The following is a 19,158-nucleotide window of genomic DNA, read 5'->3' as shown; positions in this document are numbered from 1 at the left end:
GTGCTTCTCTGTGCCTTCACAGATGCACATGTAGGAGGTGGAATGAAGAAAAAGCATACAGAGCAAAATTAAATGGGGAAAGTGAAATAAAGGGGATGGCTTAAACAGCTTACAGATGGTAACTAAATTAGTTGAAAGCTGAAGGATTGTTTTTTCAACACACAGCTCAACAGCACTGTAAAAGCTCCATTATTGTAACCCAGAAGCTTCTGAGAACCAGTAATTTCCAGAGCTGAACTCCGGGGCTCTCGTATTTTCTTACTCATGAGCCAGCCAGTCCCTGTTTTTAACTTCCCTCAGTGCTTTCCAGGCTCCTTGAAAGCACAGCTGGGAGGGTGAAGGAATATTCTTCATCCCATGTTCCCTTGCACCTCTTGGGCCTTCTGTTGCCACCCCACACCATCACCATCCTCCTCTGACAGCCTCTTCCAGGTGCCCCAAATGCTCTCCTGCTTTTCCCTCACCAAGCAGGGCGAAGGGGCAGGTGCACTAAATCAAACCCAAGTTCACCCTCTGCTTGGTTCCTTCCACGATGGGAATAAAACAAATTAGCATCAGGACAGACCCTGGGAAAGGATTTACTCTACACTCACCCACATTCTCTTTCTTAAACTCCTGATATAAAGGCTGGTAATAATGGAGAAGCATCAACTCATAAATCCTAAGGTAAGTCATTCCATGTGTTAAGTGCTATCCCACTAAAATTTTATGCTTTATTTCAGGTCTGAATTCATCTAGCTTGAATGCCTCTCCTTGTACTTCCACTCTGCTACACTCCTTATGTGCTTTGGCTACAATTAGGTGGAAACAAATACAAAAATACTGCTATCTGTAAAAACAGAAGATTTCCCTGATTTGGAGAACAATGCTGGTGTTGTCCATGAGAGTTTAAGGACTTAACAAAAAGATTTTGGCTGTACAGTGTTGTGCAAAATCTTCAGTTTTTTAAGGAAATAACCAGTGTCTGAGGTATTTAGGATTAATATTGAAAAATTGATATTTCCCTCTTGAATCCATTTGAAATTACTTAGGTCAAATGTCACCACAGCAATACCACTTCAGCTGAGGTACTCATTCCTTGCTCTCCCATTGCCTTTTTTTTGGACAAAAACTGAAAAAAAAAGGCAATTATTGTTGTGCAAAGTAGAAACAATTTGATGATCACATGCAGAATCTTTTTCTTTTGAAGGGGAGGAATTCCTGATTTATGATGAAATATAGACTTGTTCAAGTGTAAAAGAGACCCCTCCTTGAAAACACTTTAGCTAGTGCTTAACTTTATTACTGTGGCAAAATTAAGCATGTGCTTGAGTGGTTGCAGAGTCAGAACCATAAAATGTCACAGCCTTTATAGCTATGAGTCTGCTTTCTGCCTGCTGCATCTAATAAACATTAAGAGGTGAAATTCTGTCCCCACTGGGGTCAGTGGTAAACTCTCATTGATTTCAGCAGAACCAGGATTTTGCACAAGAAATCCCCCTCATTGTCATTAGGGGTCACAAGATGACATGAACAGAGAGAGGCCATCTGCTCCTTCTTGTATGGATACTTCTATATTTAATCTTTTCGGGCTGTTTGCCAAAAAATGAGGAGAAATGGAAAATGCAAATCCTAGTGCAGCACAAAGACTGAACATCCACAGCCAGAACATACTGGCAGGTAGGTGTGGCACTTTGGGATGTGCTTTAGTGGTGAATTTGTCAGTGTTAGGTTTATTCTTGGAGCTTGATCCTAAAAGGCTTTCCAACCTACATGATTCTAAGGTCCTATGACAATATACAACATGCTGCTTTGTGTTCCTCCCAGCAAAATTCCCTCTTAATTTTCTTAAAATTCCCTGGTCTCGAGTCAGACACTGGAAGTCCATGTAGATGGTTACTTTACCACAACCCCAGCTCCAGAAGGAGCTACAAGGTCATCAAAGAAGATCAATCCCATGGAAGGCAGCAATTCTGCCTTCAATAGGCCAAAGGAGAAACAGCACATTCACTCTACAGTGAACTCTTTATGCAGAGATCTGCTTCTTTTCACATCTTTGGATGTTTCTTTTTACATCTGAGGCAATGGAAACTTACAGGTAATTTTCTTCCCTGGTTTGAATGAGTAGCAAAGTGACACATTAGCTCAGCATTGGATTAAATATATTATAAAATACAAGTCAAGTTCTTCATGGAGAATTGTGTTCTCATTTTTGTGAAGTCTCATGTTCAAGAATTACTAAAGCACCCAGGATTTGCCAGCACAATCATGTGCAAGACTGAAAATGCCCTTCTCCTGAGCAGATGTCACTGTCACTGCTGATCAAAAAGGCACTCAAGAATCACCTTGATCTGTGCTCCAAGATTAATTCCATCCAGAAGAGTTAAGCCAGACTTTCCCTTTGTGTATCAGATTTTGCTTTGCTTCGTCTCACTTCCTCCTCCCAGTATAAACTTTTAAGCCCGGGGTTTATTACCTCCATTCCTCAATCCCTTACTGTGTGACAGCACAGCAGAACAACATCATCTCCATCCCCCCTGGAGCTGCACAGTCTAATCACCTAACATGTTTCCCTGGAAGACATCCTTTCAGAGTTCTCCAATTTATTTTAGCTAATAAAGAGTCTTAAGGAGTTTTATGCACAGCTCATTTTACAGGGTCTAGGCAAATGTCCCATATTCATGATTTTTCCCTACAAAACCACTGAATCCTTTTTTTTTCCTGAGAACAAGATGCAACCTTCGATGGATAGATTACAAATTTCAGGGTTGCTTTGGTTTCTGAACTCCACAGGACACAAGAGATTAGTATATTACATTTTAACAATTCCATTTGCTACAGAAAAACAGTGTTGGGTTATTTTGGTTGATTTTTTTTTTTCACAGTGATGTAAAAGAAACCAGTCCCAACACATTTTCAACATGCAGTCTTGTCATATACCAAAGGCCCATTGAAGACAATGGAAACACATTTTTTGACTTAAAAATCACTGTTAGTATCAGTACTTTTCAATTCTAAGAGAACAAACAAGAAGAAATAAGATCAAGTTCACCATGAGGCAATGTGGTGGGTGCTGCTCCAATGTCACTGAGTGTATTCTGTCCATCTGGTTAATAACATCTGTCTGCAGCTTGACCAAAAAATATAAATTTGGGGGTATCTGCATAAAAATGTTGCTCCATCTGTGCTTATTCTACATATACAATATGAGAACACTGCACAGTTCTGTCTTTCTTCTTGTTTTTTACCCACCTGCTTCGCTCCTTTTGCCCACCTTCTCCTCATGCAACTTCCTCCACCATCCTCTTCCTACTCTGATTTTCTCTGCAACTTCCATGCTCTTTCACACTCTACATTCCCTCACTACAGAAAAGAAAAATCTCTTCTCCAACCTGACTCCAGAACAATATTTATTACAGCTGTTCTAAGAAAAAAAAACCAACAAAGTCACCCTCCAAAAAAGAAAAAAAGTAGAAACACAAAAATCTTGCACATTCCAGCTTCTGCTTGCAACTTGATCACTCTTCTACCTCAAATACACCCTCTCTTTCCTCCTCCCAATATATAGTTCTACCATGCAGGTGAGGGGATCTCCAGAGCCTCATCCCATAAACCTCATCACACTATTAGGAAAGGGATGTGAGGAATTGTGCAAAACAACATCAGAAGCTCAGGGCAAGGGTGTAGAACAAAATCTCAGGCAGCACGTACTCTACAATTTAATTTTAGAACAATCTACCATGAAACACATGGGTTTTGGTGTTTATGCCATGTGGTTTTCTAAACCCAGCATCAGCTGGTTGTCACTGACCAACAGAATTGATCTTGGCAGTGCTCAATACCTACAAAGCTGAGATATTCCACTTGGACTTTTCCAGGCTCTGCTGTCCCTTCAGGTCCTACAAACAGATAATTTTAGCCCAAACATTATGGCACACTTAACTGGAATAAATGTCCCTTTAATCATATTTTTCAGTGCTCACATTCTTTTGTATCATTCTCATCTTGTAATCCTTGGCCTATTTTCCATAGGTGCCTAAAAGTAGACTCCATTCACAGGCATATGTGACCAGATAAATAAGATAAATTCATTGTGAAATAAATGGAGATTGTCAGGCACTTTGTGCTCAGTAAATATCAGACTATTTATATAGCTTCAGAGTTTAATGTTTGGCTTATGCTTATCTGGAGAGCTGCTGTAATCACTGGAGAATTATCATTCTGATTAGGTAGCTGTATTTTTTGTTTCTTCATGACAATATTACTGTGATAAAAATAGAATAAGCCTAGTAACAAAGGTGTTATGTTCTAGCAATGTTCTGTAAATTCATTGCACTAAGGCAGCACTTCATATTTCACAGGGTACTTTTCTTTTTCCATTTTCTGTTAAAACAAAGGCAGGCACTGTGTGGATTCCAGAAATTATTTCATTCTGCTCAGTTACAAATTATGAAAGTATAAAAATTCTTAGTCTTTAATGGGATCAGTAGACACTAAGTAATTATGCTTAATATTTTGCCACAATAAAAAAAAACAAAAGCTTTGTTGTCTGTTATTTATTTCTGCATTACCCCACGACTCTGGGTAGACAGAATTTTCAATTGTACGTTATGGGGCAGTAAAGAGTACTCCAGAAAACTACAGCCCATTAAAATCCTTTCTGAGACCTCTTGGTATGATGCTGTTTGCTTGTTCTTTAGAGTGGCTTGGAGACAAGATAAAGGGACAGAGGATTCAGGTGCTAGCTGAATGTGTAACTTTTCCAACATGACTTTGGATTTGCAGCCACTTTGCCAGAGGCTGGAGCTACAGCAGTGTCATCCCTGTGCTCTCTGTGTGTCAGTGATCCAAAAGGAAGATTATGTTTCAAAACACCAAGGCTGCCTTAAGGCTGGGCTTAGCCAAGAGCTGGTGCTGAGGACCAGTGGCTGCACACAGGGTCTGGAGCATCTCTTGATGAGGAGAAACTGTGGGAGCTGGGAGAGCTTAGTCTGGAGAAGAAAGGAGATCTCATCAATTCATATACATGTCTCAAGGGCAGATGCCAAGAGGATGGTGCCATACCGTTTGTGGTGTCATTCATGGCCATGGATGAGGTGCAACAGCCATGAACTGAAACACAAGTTCCACCTCAACACGAGAAATTTCTTTGTGCTGAGCGCGATGGAGGAGGCTGTCCAGGAAGGTTGAGAATCCTCCCTCTCTGAAGGCGTCCCAAACCCACCTGGATGCATCACCTGCTCTGGGTGACCCTGCTTTGGCAGAAGGGTTGGCCAGGATGATCTCCAGAGGTTCCTTCCAACCCCAGCTATGCTTTTCTGTGAACATGAAATGCCCTCACTCCTGCTGCTCGCAGCGTCCTGAAGTAGCTCTCACCAAAAACAACTTGCTGATTAATTGAAAAAACATTTTGTAATTTGTCAGGAGGGGGCAGTGATGCATATCGGTTTCAAAGTAAGAAGCATTAAATGAATACAGAATACTTAGTAAAGGATGCCAACCCACCTGCCTGTGCTGTAGTGAGGTCAGGTCACTTTTCACTCTCAGCCAAGCCTCTACCAGCTTGAACCGCGCAGCGTCTCAAGTTTAGAAACTTAACTTTTGGGTACATATTTACGGAGTGGGGTGTGCGGTTGAGAAACCCCCACAGCTCCTTCCTTTCATTTCCAGATCCCCCGCAAGCGAAGAGGACGGGTCTGTTCCCTGCCGTGAGGGGCCGGCAGCCGGCGGCGCAGCGCCTCCCCCGCGCCTGCAGGGGGCGCTAACGGGGAGGGAAAGGCGGGAAGGGGGGGGGAGCGTGCGCGTGCGCACGGGGGGGGGGGGGGGGAAGCGGCGGCGCGTGCTCAGAGCCCGCGCGCGCGCGCGTGCGCGGGGCGGGGCTCGCGCTCTCCCTGGTAACGAGCACCGCGCGCGCGGGGCCGCGCCCTGCCCGGGCCGTCCCCCCCCCCCCTTCCCCGCCCCCAACATCCCCTCAGAGCCCCTCAGCGCCCCTCACCGCCGCCATGCAGAGCGAGGACGCCCGGTACCTCAAGAGGTAACCGGGGAGGATGGGCACAAGGGCGCGGCGGTCCGTGCTGGGGATGAACGGGGTAGGGGTCGTGGCGGTTGAGGCGCAGCAGCTTGTCCCGAGGGATTGAGTGTGTCAGGTTGTGAGGTGGAGACACAGGTGTTGTGGGGTGTTTGAAGAGGGGTGGATGGGCGATTGTGGTAATATAGGGGACCTGAGGGTGTGGTGGGTTGGGAGGACAAAAAAGGGGCTGTGGTGTCGCTGGCTGTAGTGAGGACTGGCTTGGGGATGGATGGGAAATTATTGCTGGGGAAGTGACAATGGACAGTGTTTGGAGAGGAGTGATGATGAAGTGGGTGGAGGTACTGCGAGTGAGGAGTGGCTGGTTTGGAAGCTGACTGGAGGTTGTGGTGTGCTGGGTAAGATGGCTGGGGGGGTTTGGGAATGGGAGATGGATTTGTTTAGGAGGTGCCCCCTCAGCCTGCCCCAATGTGTTGGGCAGATTTGGATGAGGACTGGGAGGGTTGAGTGAAGGTTACAAAGACAGGGTAGGCAGAGAGGTGGTGTGGGTACTGCTGGGGAGAAGGTGGTAGTTTGGAGGGGTGCTCTGCTCTGGGGGTGGCTGTGGTGGCATTTTATGGTGTGTTTGGGATGAGGCACTGAAGTGGCAGCAGATTGAGAGAATAGGTGCTACTAGGAGATGAGTGGGGAAGATCATTGTGTATTAGGTGCTGGGATGGGGCAAGTGGCAGCTTTGGGGATCAGGGATGGGATAAGAGACAGTAAAGCCAGGTTCAGGGAGCAGCTGGGAGACTGATTCAGAGGAGATGTTAAGAGTGTGGCATGGCAGATTGGGCAGGACAAGTGACATGGATGGAGGAGGTAACTGTGGTGTATAAAGTGTGTGATCTGGGTTTGATGTTGCAGATGTGATGAATGAATGGTGCCTTTTATTTGTCTATTTGGCAGTGAGACTGGTCAGCCTAAAGAATAGGGCCTGAGTTGGCAGCTGTTGGATCTCTGTTAGTTGTTTCAGAGCAAAAGTGAGTCAGTCCCAAAAGATGCCAGGTCATCTAGGCCTCTGTTCAAACGTGATGTGTGGCCAGTGTCACTTTATCCTGTCATGCTAGTGATTTTATCCATCACATCTTGAATCCTAAGGAGTTCCTGTTTTGTTTTTTTTTGTTTTGTTTTTTGTTTGGTTTTTTTTACTTCCTTTCCACTTATTAGTATTTGCAGAATTTCCTGTTTAGCCTGTTAAGTTTTGCTTTTTTCTCCCCTTATATGCCACATATTAAGACCCATAGTTGGAAACAGTGGAGGGGAAAAAAAAAAACTTCTTGATAATTTTTAACATTCGTTCTGTCATAACAATGCCACGGTGGGTAAAAATCAAATGGCGACCCTTAATTAAATCAACAGCTGTAACTTTAGAGTAGTACCTGTTTTTTAAGCCTTACCTGTTCAGTTTGTGCCATCTTATGTGATCTTGTAGGGATTTCTGTTCTGTAGTCATCCCTGGAACAGGTGTAGTTGTCTCTCCTTTTTGGGAGCACAAACCCAAAACTGCCTGCTGTGCTGTTTAATGTCACCAGGCTGGTGTGCAAGTCTGGTCCTCCTCTGCTCCCTGTTTCCCTTTGTCATCATCCATGGTCATTCCCCCTCCCACCAAGTCTGACTTGCTGGGATTTGTTATTGGATTTTCAGCCTTACCCACGTGCGCCGTTTGTCCCACTTCTCATTAGGGTAGTTTGCTTTTGCTTTTTCCCTCTAAAGGAATTAGTTAATAAAGGATATTAACACTCCAGCAGTGGTTATGTGATCTCAGCTTGCCCAGCTTTTGTCTGTAGAAAAGGCCTTCCCCTTTTAAACCTTGGACTGAACTGGGTTCTTGTTGACAAAGCAAGCAGTGAAGTGAAAGGACAGGCTCATGTGCATGAGAGCTCCCCAGTGCATTGCTGCTTCTACTCATTGTAACGTTGCAGTTTTTAATCTTTTATGAAGTGATTTACAGACTCAAGATGTGTAGAAAATCAGTAAAGAAGATGTTTATAGATTTAGGGGAGAGGAAGGGATTTTTTTCTGTAAATAAAGATTTACCTTGTGATGCTGACAATCTGAATACAGTGTTTTCCAAATGCAAAACAACTTCAGTGGCTGGGGAGTACATTTTAGCATAGTTCCTCAAGCATTTCACAAGGTAGGATTTTCAGAGAGGGAACTTGGCTGTGTATTGATTTGTGACTTCATTAGCTCAGAAATAGCTCAGGCAGAGAGGGTTTTTTGTCAGTGTGAGAGGGCAGAAAAATCTCTGCAGCTGTAAGTTCTTCAGTTTACCCATCTGTCCCTCTGAAAAAAAAAATAAATATAGGAAGTTCTAAAACTGTTTAAGCAGCCTTAAGCTAAGCTCATCAGTGGTTTACTGTTGCCAAAAAGAGGAGATTTCACTCCTCCTTTTCCCTGATGATAAATAGGAAGTTGTTCCTTTTCTGTAGAGCATTTTAGTTCTGATACACAGTGAAAAACTTCCTCTCTCCAAAACATGGAGAGTTTTCTGTTGGATTGCTGGAATTGACTGTGACAGGGATTGATGAGCCCTCATGTTGAACTCCAAGGTGACTGCCAGGAGCAGGGAAAACATGGGAAGATCTAATCCTTTTGGCAGTGATGAGCTGTTAGTTCAGCTTCATTCTTGTAAAACTTTACCAAACTCCTGTTCTCTACGCATCCTTTTCTTTGTATCTGTAAGTATTACTGGGCTGTCACTAACCAGAGCTTTGACTGTCAAGAGTCTGAGTGTTTGCAGTTGGCATCTCCTGATAGATCTTAATGTAGGAGAAATACATTTGGAGGTGGGGAGTGAGAACTGGATTCTTTTGAAATAGATTTGCCATAAGCTTTCTGTCCTGCAAGACTGGACCTTGTGAGAACAGAGAACAGATTGTAATGAAACATCTGCTTCAAGGTACTGTTAAAGGGGAATGAACCCAAGTCTTGAAAAAATCTCAAGTCATAAAGGGAGTTTTTCTATACTCTCATGGTAAATGTTACTCTCTAGCAGGGAGGTGTTTTTGTTTGCTCTCTGTAGCTTTATGTCCTTGCAAGGATGGTAGTTGAATTGGACTCTTCATTTCCCACAGCAGCCCTTTCTGTGGTTTGTGGGGCTTTTTTTGGTAGCTGTATCTCAAGACAAAGGTGTTTTTTGCAGCTGTATTCTGGAGATGGAAAAGTGGACATCAGAGTAGCTGGGTAGATGGAGACGTATTTCAAACATTTTCTGCTGAGAGTGGTTAAACCACAGGATGCATCTGGATTTGCTGACATTTCCAGCTTTATGAGGTTGAAGTAGTTTTCCCTGATCTAATTGACCCAATGCCACGGCTACCTCCCATCTCCTAGATGCTGATATGACTACTGGTAAAACCACTTGTAATTCTCTTTATGGACATGATCTGTCTACAAACCTGAACACACAACAAAAAACCCACTCCACATCCCAAAAGCCAAACCCACATTTTGGAGGTGGTTTTAATTTGCAGTGTTTTAGTAGCCTGGTTTATGGTAAAACTGTAAATATTCAATTGGCAGTACCAAGTGAAAAAGGGACAAGTGTCTACCAATAAATAAAAATTTATTTATCTCTGGATGTGGTTCTGCCACTGCTTGGAAACAGAAATGAGGTGTATCTTCATCCATCTGAGCCTTTCCTTGGGACCCTTGGATCTGCATGGACACCAATCTGTTGGCACAAAGGAGTGGAAAGAGCAGAACAGGCCCTTTTGGCACTGACATACCCCAGAGTGATTCCCTGGAGAATACTTCTCCCAAGGATCTGTAGCTGTAGAAAAGCAAGTAGATGTGATTTGTACCTTTTAATGGCAGCTGGTGATTTTTCTAATCCCTCAAGCCTGGCAGCAGGCACAATGAGGTGAAGAACAGTAGCAAAGAGGTTTGTTTCAATAGAGAATAGTTAAATAGAAATAGAAATTATTTGTGGTTCAGTCTCATAGAATTGTAACTACTAAGAGTTAGCCAAGAGAATGACAAAAACATTCCTTTTGTAGAGGACTGCATTAAGCAAAGGCTGTTAGACAAAGACTTGTCAATACTGACAAGGTATTGAGGAATCAACTGGGAAATTCACCTGCTTGGTGAAATGCATCTTTTTACTCATTGTGGTGAGGTGGAAGAGAACTGACTTCTTCCCTGATTTCTGTGAGTAAGGCTTGACCAGTGGCTTGGATATTTCTGTACTACAGGTAATAGCCAAGAATATGCCACTAGCACCAGGCTTTGGTACAGCTATGTGGGATGGAATATGGTATGGAATGAGAGCACTACATGGGTTTAGGGTCTGCACAGAACAGGGGGCAGATAACTGATTTCTGCTCTGGTGTGTTTTCTGAGCTTTTAATTTAATCTATTTTTTTCTTCCCTTTATGACAGGAAGGTAAAAGGAGGTAACATAGATGTGCATCCTTCTGAGAAAGCCCTCATTGTCCATTATGAAGTGGAAGCAACGATTCTGGGGGAGTTGGGAGACCCCATGCTGGGGGAACGCAAGGAATGTCAGAAAATGTAAGGTCATAGCAAGCTCTGATATTTTATTTCAATCTTTGTAGTCATGGATTCAATGAATCAGAGTACCACCCAACTCTGAGAAGTTGTAGTTTATAATCTTTATGCAACTTAATGCTGGACTAGCAGAGGGTTTCAAAGCTGGGAAATAACATGTGCCTCAGAAGGTTAACATCTGAAACACACATTGTAAATTGCTTTTCATCCATGTCCTTTAAAGTGTTTCGTAAAGAAAAGTGATGACTCCTGTTCTACATGATGGGTAGTTGAGGCAGAGAAAAGTGATTGTTTCCTGTGCAAATGGTAGTTCATGTTGGAGCAAGAAGTACCATTGAACCTCCTGACAGCCTCATGCTCCAGCTGTTGGCTCTCCTGTTGTTTTGATCTGCTCCTGCCCAGCCAGTGAATTCACTACTTTATCTCCATTTTACTTTTGCCTGGATAATTTCTTTCAAGATCATTAAAATATTCCCTACTGGAAAAGCCCAGAGAGCTATCATAACTTCAGTTTTCAAGCTGCAAGGTTGGACCTATTCTAGGGGGAGGGTTTAGCTCTGTACTGATTTCTTTTTGAAAATTCAAACTGAAGTGGCTGCCTGAGATCATGTTAGAAGAAAAATTGGGGATAAAGAGGAGAGAATCCTTAAATTTTCTCAAATTTTTGAAGATATTTGAAGCATTCTTCTGTCATCAGATGAATCAGCACAACTTGCATCTGCAAGGTGGTGGAATTCCTTTTTGTTCCACCCTGTTAATGCCCACAGAGATTTCTTACTGCTCATTGCTTGTGGACCTGGCTGCAGATCTGCCAGAGCTTTGGGAGACTCCTGGCACTGCAAAAGGACCTTCCTGTGCAGGCAACACCCAGAACTGCCTCTCATTTGGGGCTTTTTATGAGTGCAATATTCCTTTATGGTGCTGTGCAATTTTTATGGGGTATATTGCAAATCAATTACTGTCTTTTGAATCTAAGATGGTTGTAAGGGATCTGTTCATACAGCTGCCTTTAATGTTCCTGCTTGTCAGCTCATGAACTGTTACGCTCCATCAAACCTGTTTGACAGTTGCTTGCCACTTGGAGTTCAGAGACACCACTTTGACATGAAAGGCACAGGCACTGGGTGTATCAGGATCATTTCTGCTTCAAGAAATTCATGACTGTGTAAACATAATCAAAGGACTGAAGATAAAAAAAAATTTAAACTGAAAAGAGACTTGTCTGTGTTGCAGAATTCGGCTGAAGAGTCTTAATGCAAATACAGACATTGCTTCCCTGGCTCGAAAGGTTGTTGAAGAATGCAAGCTCATTCACCCCTCCAAGCTTGCAGAAGTAGAGCAGCTGCTGTACTACCTGCAGAACCGCAGAGATTCCACAGCAGGAAAAGGTAAAAACCACAGGAGCAAAGTGCCTTGGGACTGTGTGCCTGAGCATTGAACAAATACTGAGGTGCTTCTAGCTGAGAGCCCAATGTGCCTGATGTACCAGTTCTCTGGGGATGGTAGGGGACATGTATGTTTTATCACCCTTGGAAACAATTATCATCTTGAAGTGAGATTGAAGGAAGTTACCTTTTTAACAACCAATTTTATTTTATTATTTTGGTTACACTTAGTATTGAGGCTTCTTACTGGCTGCCTTGTGCTTTAGCAGGACTTGTGAGGTACAGATTCTGCTGTTGGGTGCAGCCTCATGATATTGAATCTTCACTTACAGGGACATCAAAAATGCCTAAGAGGAACTTCCTAGAAAGACCTCTTCTCTTGCAAGGGTAGACAGTGGGCCTAGGCTGAATTTGGGCTGTGTGTAAAACTGGACAAGCTTTGGTCCAGTGTTGCATAGCCTGGGGTATTTCTCTTGTCATCCTAAGTTCCTGGCCTCCTGTGTGTGTCCTAAGTTCACTTTAAACTTTCTGCTCAGGGGACAGTTGAATATTTAACATTAGATTCTACATTACCTTGCAGTTATCAAGGTTTCTGGCAATCATGAACTGGTAAGCTTTGTTCTCAAGCTGGATTCCTAGCGAGACAAATTTAAAACCAAGATTTACATTATATATGGGGTTTGATTGTAAGAGCTTCACATGTTTTACTATTTTTCACTCTGCATTTTTGTGTCTTGGTGTGTCACATGGCATAAGCAGAATCAAAGCTGCTGAGGTTTCACTGTGGGAGTGTTGTTATTCTGGGCTTGCTCTAAGGTTTATTACCCTCTGTCTCCCCAGCTGATTGGGCTATCACTGATTATTTAGACTGAATTGTCAAAATGCAGCTGAGGATTTGCTTTACACCCTAGGGACTATTCAGCTTCAGAAACCTGTATTAGTCTGGCAGGTCAGCTGGATACAAAAGGACTTTGACCTTGATTTAATGGGAGTGTTCATTATGGGAACACTGGATAAGCGTTTGGTTTGTGTAATTTAACTGCATCCATGTCTTTTTCTTTATAGAAAAGAAGGAGAAAACCAGCAAGCCAAAAGATCCACCCCCATTTGAAGGAACAGAGGTAAATATTGGTGTTAAAAGAGAAATGCAAACCCTGTTTACTACTTTAATAAGCAGTTACAAAAGAGAGGAAGGGAGAGGAAATACTGAATTCTTGTGGTTTTTTCCTTCTTGTTTTTTAAACAAAGAACTTGATTTGGAAATACTGCACAATGGAAAAAAAATATCTCCATAAAGGGTAAAATATTTGACTTGTATACTTGCCCCTCCAAGTATAGCACACAGCAGGACAGCCAGTGAGGATTGGAACATCAGACAGGACACAAAGTTGTGTCTGACCATCCTTTGATTTTTAGGAATTATATCTCCTCAGATTGCCTGGTGTTCATTAGAAGTGATTCTGCATGTGTTGGGGTATTTTAACTTGTGTTTTATTTTTGTCTAAGATCTGTACTTAGAAGCTGAGTGCCCTTTGGTGTCACAACTGAATAAGGTTGTGATTGCTGGTGTTGAATTGCCGTCTCTCTCTGTGAAACTCTTGCTTCTGGCTGCTTTCAGATTGATGAAGTTGCCAATATCAATGACATGGATGAGTACATTGAGTTACTGTATGATGACATTCCTGACAAGGTGCGTGGCTCTGCCCTCATCCTGCAGCTGGCCAGGAATCCTGATAATTTGGAAGAGCTGCTTATAAATGGTAATTTTAAACCTAATGGTAATTTCTCTTGATGTACTGTTAATTTGTGTCCAGGGAAAAATTCACCTTTAATTTGGGGTTTTCATTAGTTTGCTAGGCTGTATTTCTCTGTATATAGTAAGTTTGCCATCAAAGCCCAGTTGGGCCTTTCTATAAATGGATGCTGCTCAGACTGGTCTTAGGTGAGCCTAATACTGAAATCTTCCTGGCCTTTACTACTCTACCTGGCTTCAGCTCTCTTTTTCTAATCCTAGTTATTTTGATGCTAAATTAACTTCAGCTAGCATTACTGCTAGAGATGGGAATGTATTGTTGTATTCTGTGGATCAGGAAACTTGTCTTGAAAAGGGGATTTCAAGCTGACATAGGTTAATTTTGTGATTTTCTTTCCTTGTCCCTTTTGCTGAGCCCTTATGCTCTCACATTCCTTGAGTAAATGATGACTTCAATACATGCCCATCTTGCAATGTCACCACGAAACATGGAATGGGATGGGAATGGTGAGCCATGAAATAATGGCTTGTCCCTGTGAGTTGTTGAAAATATTTTAGTGCTTCATGTTTCCAGCTGCTGCTTTTCTGATCAAGTAACATGGTGTACATGAAGAGAGACTGGCTAGGGGGAAGGTGGATGGAAAAGTGAGATTAAATAAGACAAGGGGAAACCAAATTATTTAATAAGATAGATTCAGGGGGAAAAAGAAATAGAAAGATGGATGAGAAATACTACCTGTCAAGATAGAATTTAAAGGGGATTTGAAAGTTAAAATTGTGGTGTTTTAGGCAGGGGACACATTGTAGTGTGGAGCGCAGAGCTGGCAGAGGCCTCAAGATCTGAAGGTTAGTGTTAGCTTTAAAATGACTTTGGTGTTTTGTTGTACTTTCCTTCCATGTTGCCTCTTAGGGTTTGTGACAGGGTGACCACCCAGGGTACTCTCTGGTACTGTCTCCAAACAGAACATTTGAGCAGTGTTGCATCTTAAAGCAAGACACCTGGGAAAGTGTTCCACTAGAAAACTGATAGATGTAGAATAAGGTGTATTTAAATTCTGAGGCTCACGAGCTAAAAAGGAGGGATACAAAATGCTGATGCTTCTCTAAATCTTTTTTTCACTTCAGAAACTGCCCTGGGTGCATTGGCTAGAGTGCTGAGGGAAGACTGGAAACAAAGCATTGAACTGGCTACCAATATAATTTACATTTTCTTCTGCTTTTCAAGGTGAGTGCAGAGTTCCTGGATTTAGGAGCATAAAGAATGTAGCTCTGCTTAGTGGCTTTTCATTTGTTCTCTGCTCTGTGCTACAAAACTACACTGAAACAGGAAAAACAGATAGAAACACACTTGTGCCTCAATTTTATCACTTATAACAAAAAGAACTCTCATGCTGAGGCAGTTTGCAAGAGAGCTGGGAAGAAACTAGTAAAGATTCTGACTCATAGCTTTGTGTCAGAAATGAAAGGTGGCTGAGCTGCCACCTCTAATTTCCATCTGCACTCCTACAGGGGAGAAACAATGTTCAACACTGAAGTGAGTGCTTGTTCTTATTTAGCTATGCCAGTGTTTCAGCATACTCTGCCTAGAAATAATTCCAGCAAAAATTGCATTTACCTTGATTTTATGTGTCTGTTATATTTCTGGTGAGGAGAGAGTGCTCTGAAGCACTTGCAGTATGAAAGGCAGGGCTGAGGGGAAAATCTTTTACTTTATGCATGAAAATTGAAGTGTGTTTTTATTTTGATCTGGACCAACAAACTGTTTGTAGTCTTTCTACAAGTTGAGAAAATATTAATGTTTTCAGGGATTTTTCTTGTTTTGAAATAATTTTCCAATAGGGAAGTGCTATAATGGGGCACACTTTTTTAACATTTCATGTGGTGCAATATTGCTACCATAGATGTCAAAATAGATATGGAGTTGTTGGCATTTATTCCTCACAAATATTATTTTTTCAATGTAGTTTCTCTCAATTTCATGGGATAATCACACATTACAAAATTGGAGCTCTGTGTATGAATATCATAGACCATGAGCTGAAGAGACATGAGCTTTGGCAGGAAGAAATTGCTAAAAAGAAGAAAGCTGATATCCTTTTGATATTCTGGCATAGCCTGATGGCTTCTGACTTGTCTTGATGAGTGTTGTTGGATTACACAAGTTGAATATACAGCACCTTCTATAAAAGCAGTAGAATTTACCAGAAAGGGCAAAATATAATTGCAGATATGAGAAAGACCAAGAGTGAACATTTTGGGATGTGAAAGAGGTTAAGCTGAAGCACTAAAGCAACACAGGAAAAGAAATGTTGTATTTTATCAGCATTAGGTCTTAGAACATCTGTGCTGATTATTAGGGGGTAAAATATGCCAGCCTGGAAGGAGAGAAGAATCATGGCCTGGACTGCAGGTGTGGCAAGCTGATGCTGAGGGAGTCTTGACACTGGGTATTCCATAGGTCCCTTGCTTTTCACTAGTGATTGAGGAACACTTTTGAGGACAGTTACCATCTAGCCTGTATCACTTTTCTCTGAACTCCTTAACTTCTGTAATTCACTTGATGAAGATCCTGAAAATCAAACCCTGAAAAAGGACTACGAGAAAACTTACAAGAAATACAAAGGGCTGGTTGTCAAGCAGGAACAGCTCCTTAGAGGTACCAAATCCAAATAGCAAATGATTTTGTTGTTGGTAAACGTGGCTGAGGGATTCTGTTTGATTCTTGTTATAACCAGGATGTCTTAAACATTCTGCATATGTGGATGAATATGGAAGAGTGTTGCCAAAGAACAGGGAGAAAACAAGTACTTAATCAGATTGTTTGACACTATTAATAATTTTAAAAGCTGTTTGTCAGAAGAAGAGCAAAAGTTTCTTCTTTACTCATGATGTTGGTTTGGGAGGAGTTGGGTATTTGGATTCTTTTGAGTTTGCCTAACTTAGCTTGTATCTGACTGTTTGAATAGATTTCATTCTGTCTCAGTTTTTGTACTAAAGTACACTTCATGTTAGATTGAAATTATCTGAGTGGCAAACCCTTCCTGAGAAGGGCTTTTTAATGGTTTCTGTTGGAATTGAAATTAAAAAAAATACAAACCACACAACATTGAAAAGCTTCTAGTGATCATAATTCTATTTTTTTTTTCAGAGCCACAATTAGAATTAATCTTAATGCTTTTTAAAGAGGCAAAAACAAGCATTCATAGGCAATTTCTTGCAAAATGCATCAAAAAGGGAGCATAATGCTTTTGGAAGTGTTGTTTTCAGCACTTGAAGTATAAATAGAGACATGTTAATTGTGTTGATTTTGATCTGTTGGTGTGATTTGTATTGACCTTTGCTAGTTGCAATTTACCTGCTCCTAAACCTCGCTGAGGATACTCGCATTGAGCTGAAGATGAGGAACAAGAACATTGTCCACATGCTGGTGAAAGCACTGGACCGGGATAATTTTGAGCTGCTTATCCTCGTTGTCACCTTCCTGAAGAAACTCAGCATCTTCATGGAGAACAAAAATGATATGGTGAGGCTCGTAGCACTCTACTGCAATGCTGGAAAAGTTGGAGTTCTGAAAACTTTGTGTGGTTGGAAGGAAGAGGGAGACATCTCTGCTTTCACACAGAGTATCTCTAGCATTGATTATCCCATGTTGTTAAAAGTAAAATGAGTGAAAGAAAAGCACAACATCCAGTCGTAACCTACTGCAAAGAGTTTTGCGGAAATGTCATCCCAAACAGAGAATATGATGCAAAATATGATCCACAAAATTCCACATTTGGAATTCAGCACCTCAGAGTCTTCTCATATCCTCACTTCTGATGATGCCCATAATTCTGCCCCCAGACTGTACTCATGTGACAACATATTATTGTTTTTGCCATGTATTGACTTGGGAAGAGAGGTGTTTATCCTTTAGAGTTTGCTATATTAGTTTACTTATCTCCTATGTCAGTTTGGTTTTGAAAGGCACTTCACATCTATTCCTTCCTGCTGCCAGTAGCTTCTAAGAACTTGGAGGCAGTTATTCTTCATAAGCTTTTTTAAAATTATTTATTTTTTTTGGTGGATTCTTACACTTCTGAAATTGTAGCGTAATTTTTTTTTTGCGATTTCAAGCTCTAGCCAAGTATCTTCTTTACTGTTACTTTAATAGATGCTTGACTTCAATTTTGTCCCTCTCTGTTACAATGTATTAGATGAAAATGATACATTTTCCTTATCCAAGAGGTAATCTGAGATCAATGATACACAGAGACTGTGAGATGAAAAGATCAGTGTAAAAGCAGTAGTGAATTAACTGGACCTCTGCAGGCATGCACACTGAACACTGCAGACAAGAACTATCTCCCTTATTTATATATGGGACTTGGTTAGGAAAATAAGAATTAGCTCTCCAGCCCACTGATTTGCTGGCACACTTTCTCCATTCCATCTGATTTAGTGGAAAGACAAATGAAGCAAAAATGTTGAGTCCATTTTGAGTGTTCTATCAGTTTTGAAAGTGGTGGTGTGCTTCAAGTCAGCTGTCTGAGCATTCCTTACTGATAATAAAGATGGTGCTTTTTTCTTCTGAGTATTATTAAGGAAATGTACCAGTGAAGGAGAAGGTGTTCTGATATTTGTATTGGGCAGTAATGCAAAATTTTAAAAGGCAAAATGAACCAAGATTAGTTGTGCAGCACCTGATCCTAAGTAAAACTGAATAATGCATATGTATTTATAGCACATTCTTTCCTTGGCTATTCCAGGGCCATATTAAATTCAAAGCAGTGAGGTAGGAGTTCTTGCTATCTGACTTCTTCTGATCAAAGCTGTCCAGGCAGTTGTTTGGTTATTGCACTGTGCTGTGTGGGGAGAGCTGTAGTTTCTTTTCTTAGTATTCATTCAGTGTCTATTTATAACCAGACTAGTAATGTACATGGAGAAGAATGCCAAGTAATTTTATGTGCCTCCTTCTGGCCAAAGAAGGATCTGGGAAACAAAAAACGAATGCATTTAAAATATTGTGTCAAATAAAAGTACAGAAATGTTGCTTAAAACATGATAAAAACTTTCTGAAGTCTTGCCCAGTTCAGATGTGTTTTCTGGCTGGTAAAGTGAACATGATCTCAGGAACTGATACCACTTCTCAGTTCCTGGATTCCACTTTTTAATTTGAAAGTGATACATGTTTCAAGATGACTTTCATGCTTTTATTAAATTAACATGCAGGATGGCATGCCTCTTCTGAGAGCACATGCACACTTCTGTCTAGGGGTCCAATTAAAATTCATAATGAGAGGTCTCAAATTCTTTTTGGATGCCAATTTTCTGTCTTTCTTGGTTGGGTCTATCTTTGACTCTACTGGCAGTTGCTGCAGGATTGCACGTGTTAAAGTTTAAATGAGTTTGCTTACCCCAATGTAGTTTTGCAGGTCATGTCTTCACCACATTCCTGCAGTATTCCAACTGTGAGGAAT

General features: G+C 41.5%; 2 protein-coding genes across 5 annotated transcripts in view; one reads left to right on the top strand and one right to left on the bottom strand.

The window, feature by feature from the left end:
* NTMT2 (N-terminal Xaa-Pro-Lys N-methyltransferase 2) overlaps nt 1-5,637 on the bottom strand; it is a 29,896-nt gene extending 24,259 nt beyond the window's left edge. The window contains exon 1 of the mRNA XM_058843116.1: nt 5,485-5,637. The gene's annotated coding sequence lies outside the window, so the exon portion shown is untranslated. The remainder of the gene's footprint in view (nt 1-5,484) is intronic.
* Nucleotides 5,638-5,932: 295 nt separating this feature from the next.
* Nucleotides 5,933-19,158, top strand: part of KIFAP3 (kinesin associated protein 3) — a 67,263-nt gene continuing 54,037 nt past the window's right edge. For all 4 annotated transcript variants that reach the window (XM_058842836.1, XM_058842832.1, XM_058842834.1 and 1 more), the window contains exons 1-9: nt 5,933-6,013; nt 10,433-10,564; nt 11,795-11,949; nt 13,012-13,067; nt 13,565-13,706; nt 14,825-14,924; nt 15,664-15,788; nt 16,257-16,355; nt 17,044-17,222. In XM_058842836.1, coding sequence (XP_058698819.1) covers nt 5,982-6,013; nt 10,433-10,564; nt 11,795-11,949; nt 13,012-13,067; nt 13,565-13,706; nt 14,825-14,924; nt 15,664-15,788; nt 16,257-16,355; nt 17,044-17,222 — 1,020 coding nt within the window. In that variant the 5' untranslated portion in view covers nt 5,933-5,981. The remainder of the gene's footprint in view (nt 6,014-10,432; nt 10,565-11,794; nt 11,950-13,011; nt 13,068-13,564; nt 13,707-14,824; nt 14,925-15,663; nt 15,789-16,256; nt 16,356-17,043; nt 17,223-19,158) is intronic.

Source organism: Poecile atricapillus, chromosome 7 (genome assembly GCF_030490865.1).
Source record: "Poecile atricapillus isolate bPoeAtr1 chromosome 7, bPoeAtr1.hap1, whole genome shotgun sequence".
Taxonomy (NCBI): domain Eukaryota; kingdom Metazoa; phylum Chordata; class Aves; order Passeriformes; family Paridae; genus Poecile; species Poecile atricapillus.
Note: the sequence above shows the minus strand (reverse complement) of the source record. Positions and strands in the feature narration are given on the sequence as shown.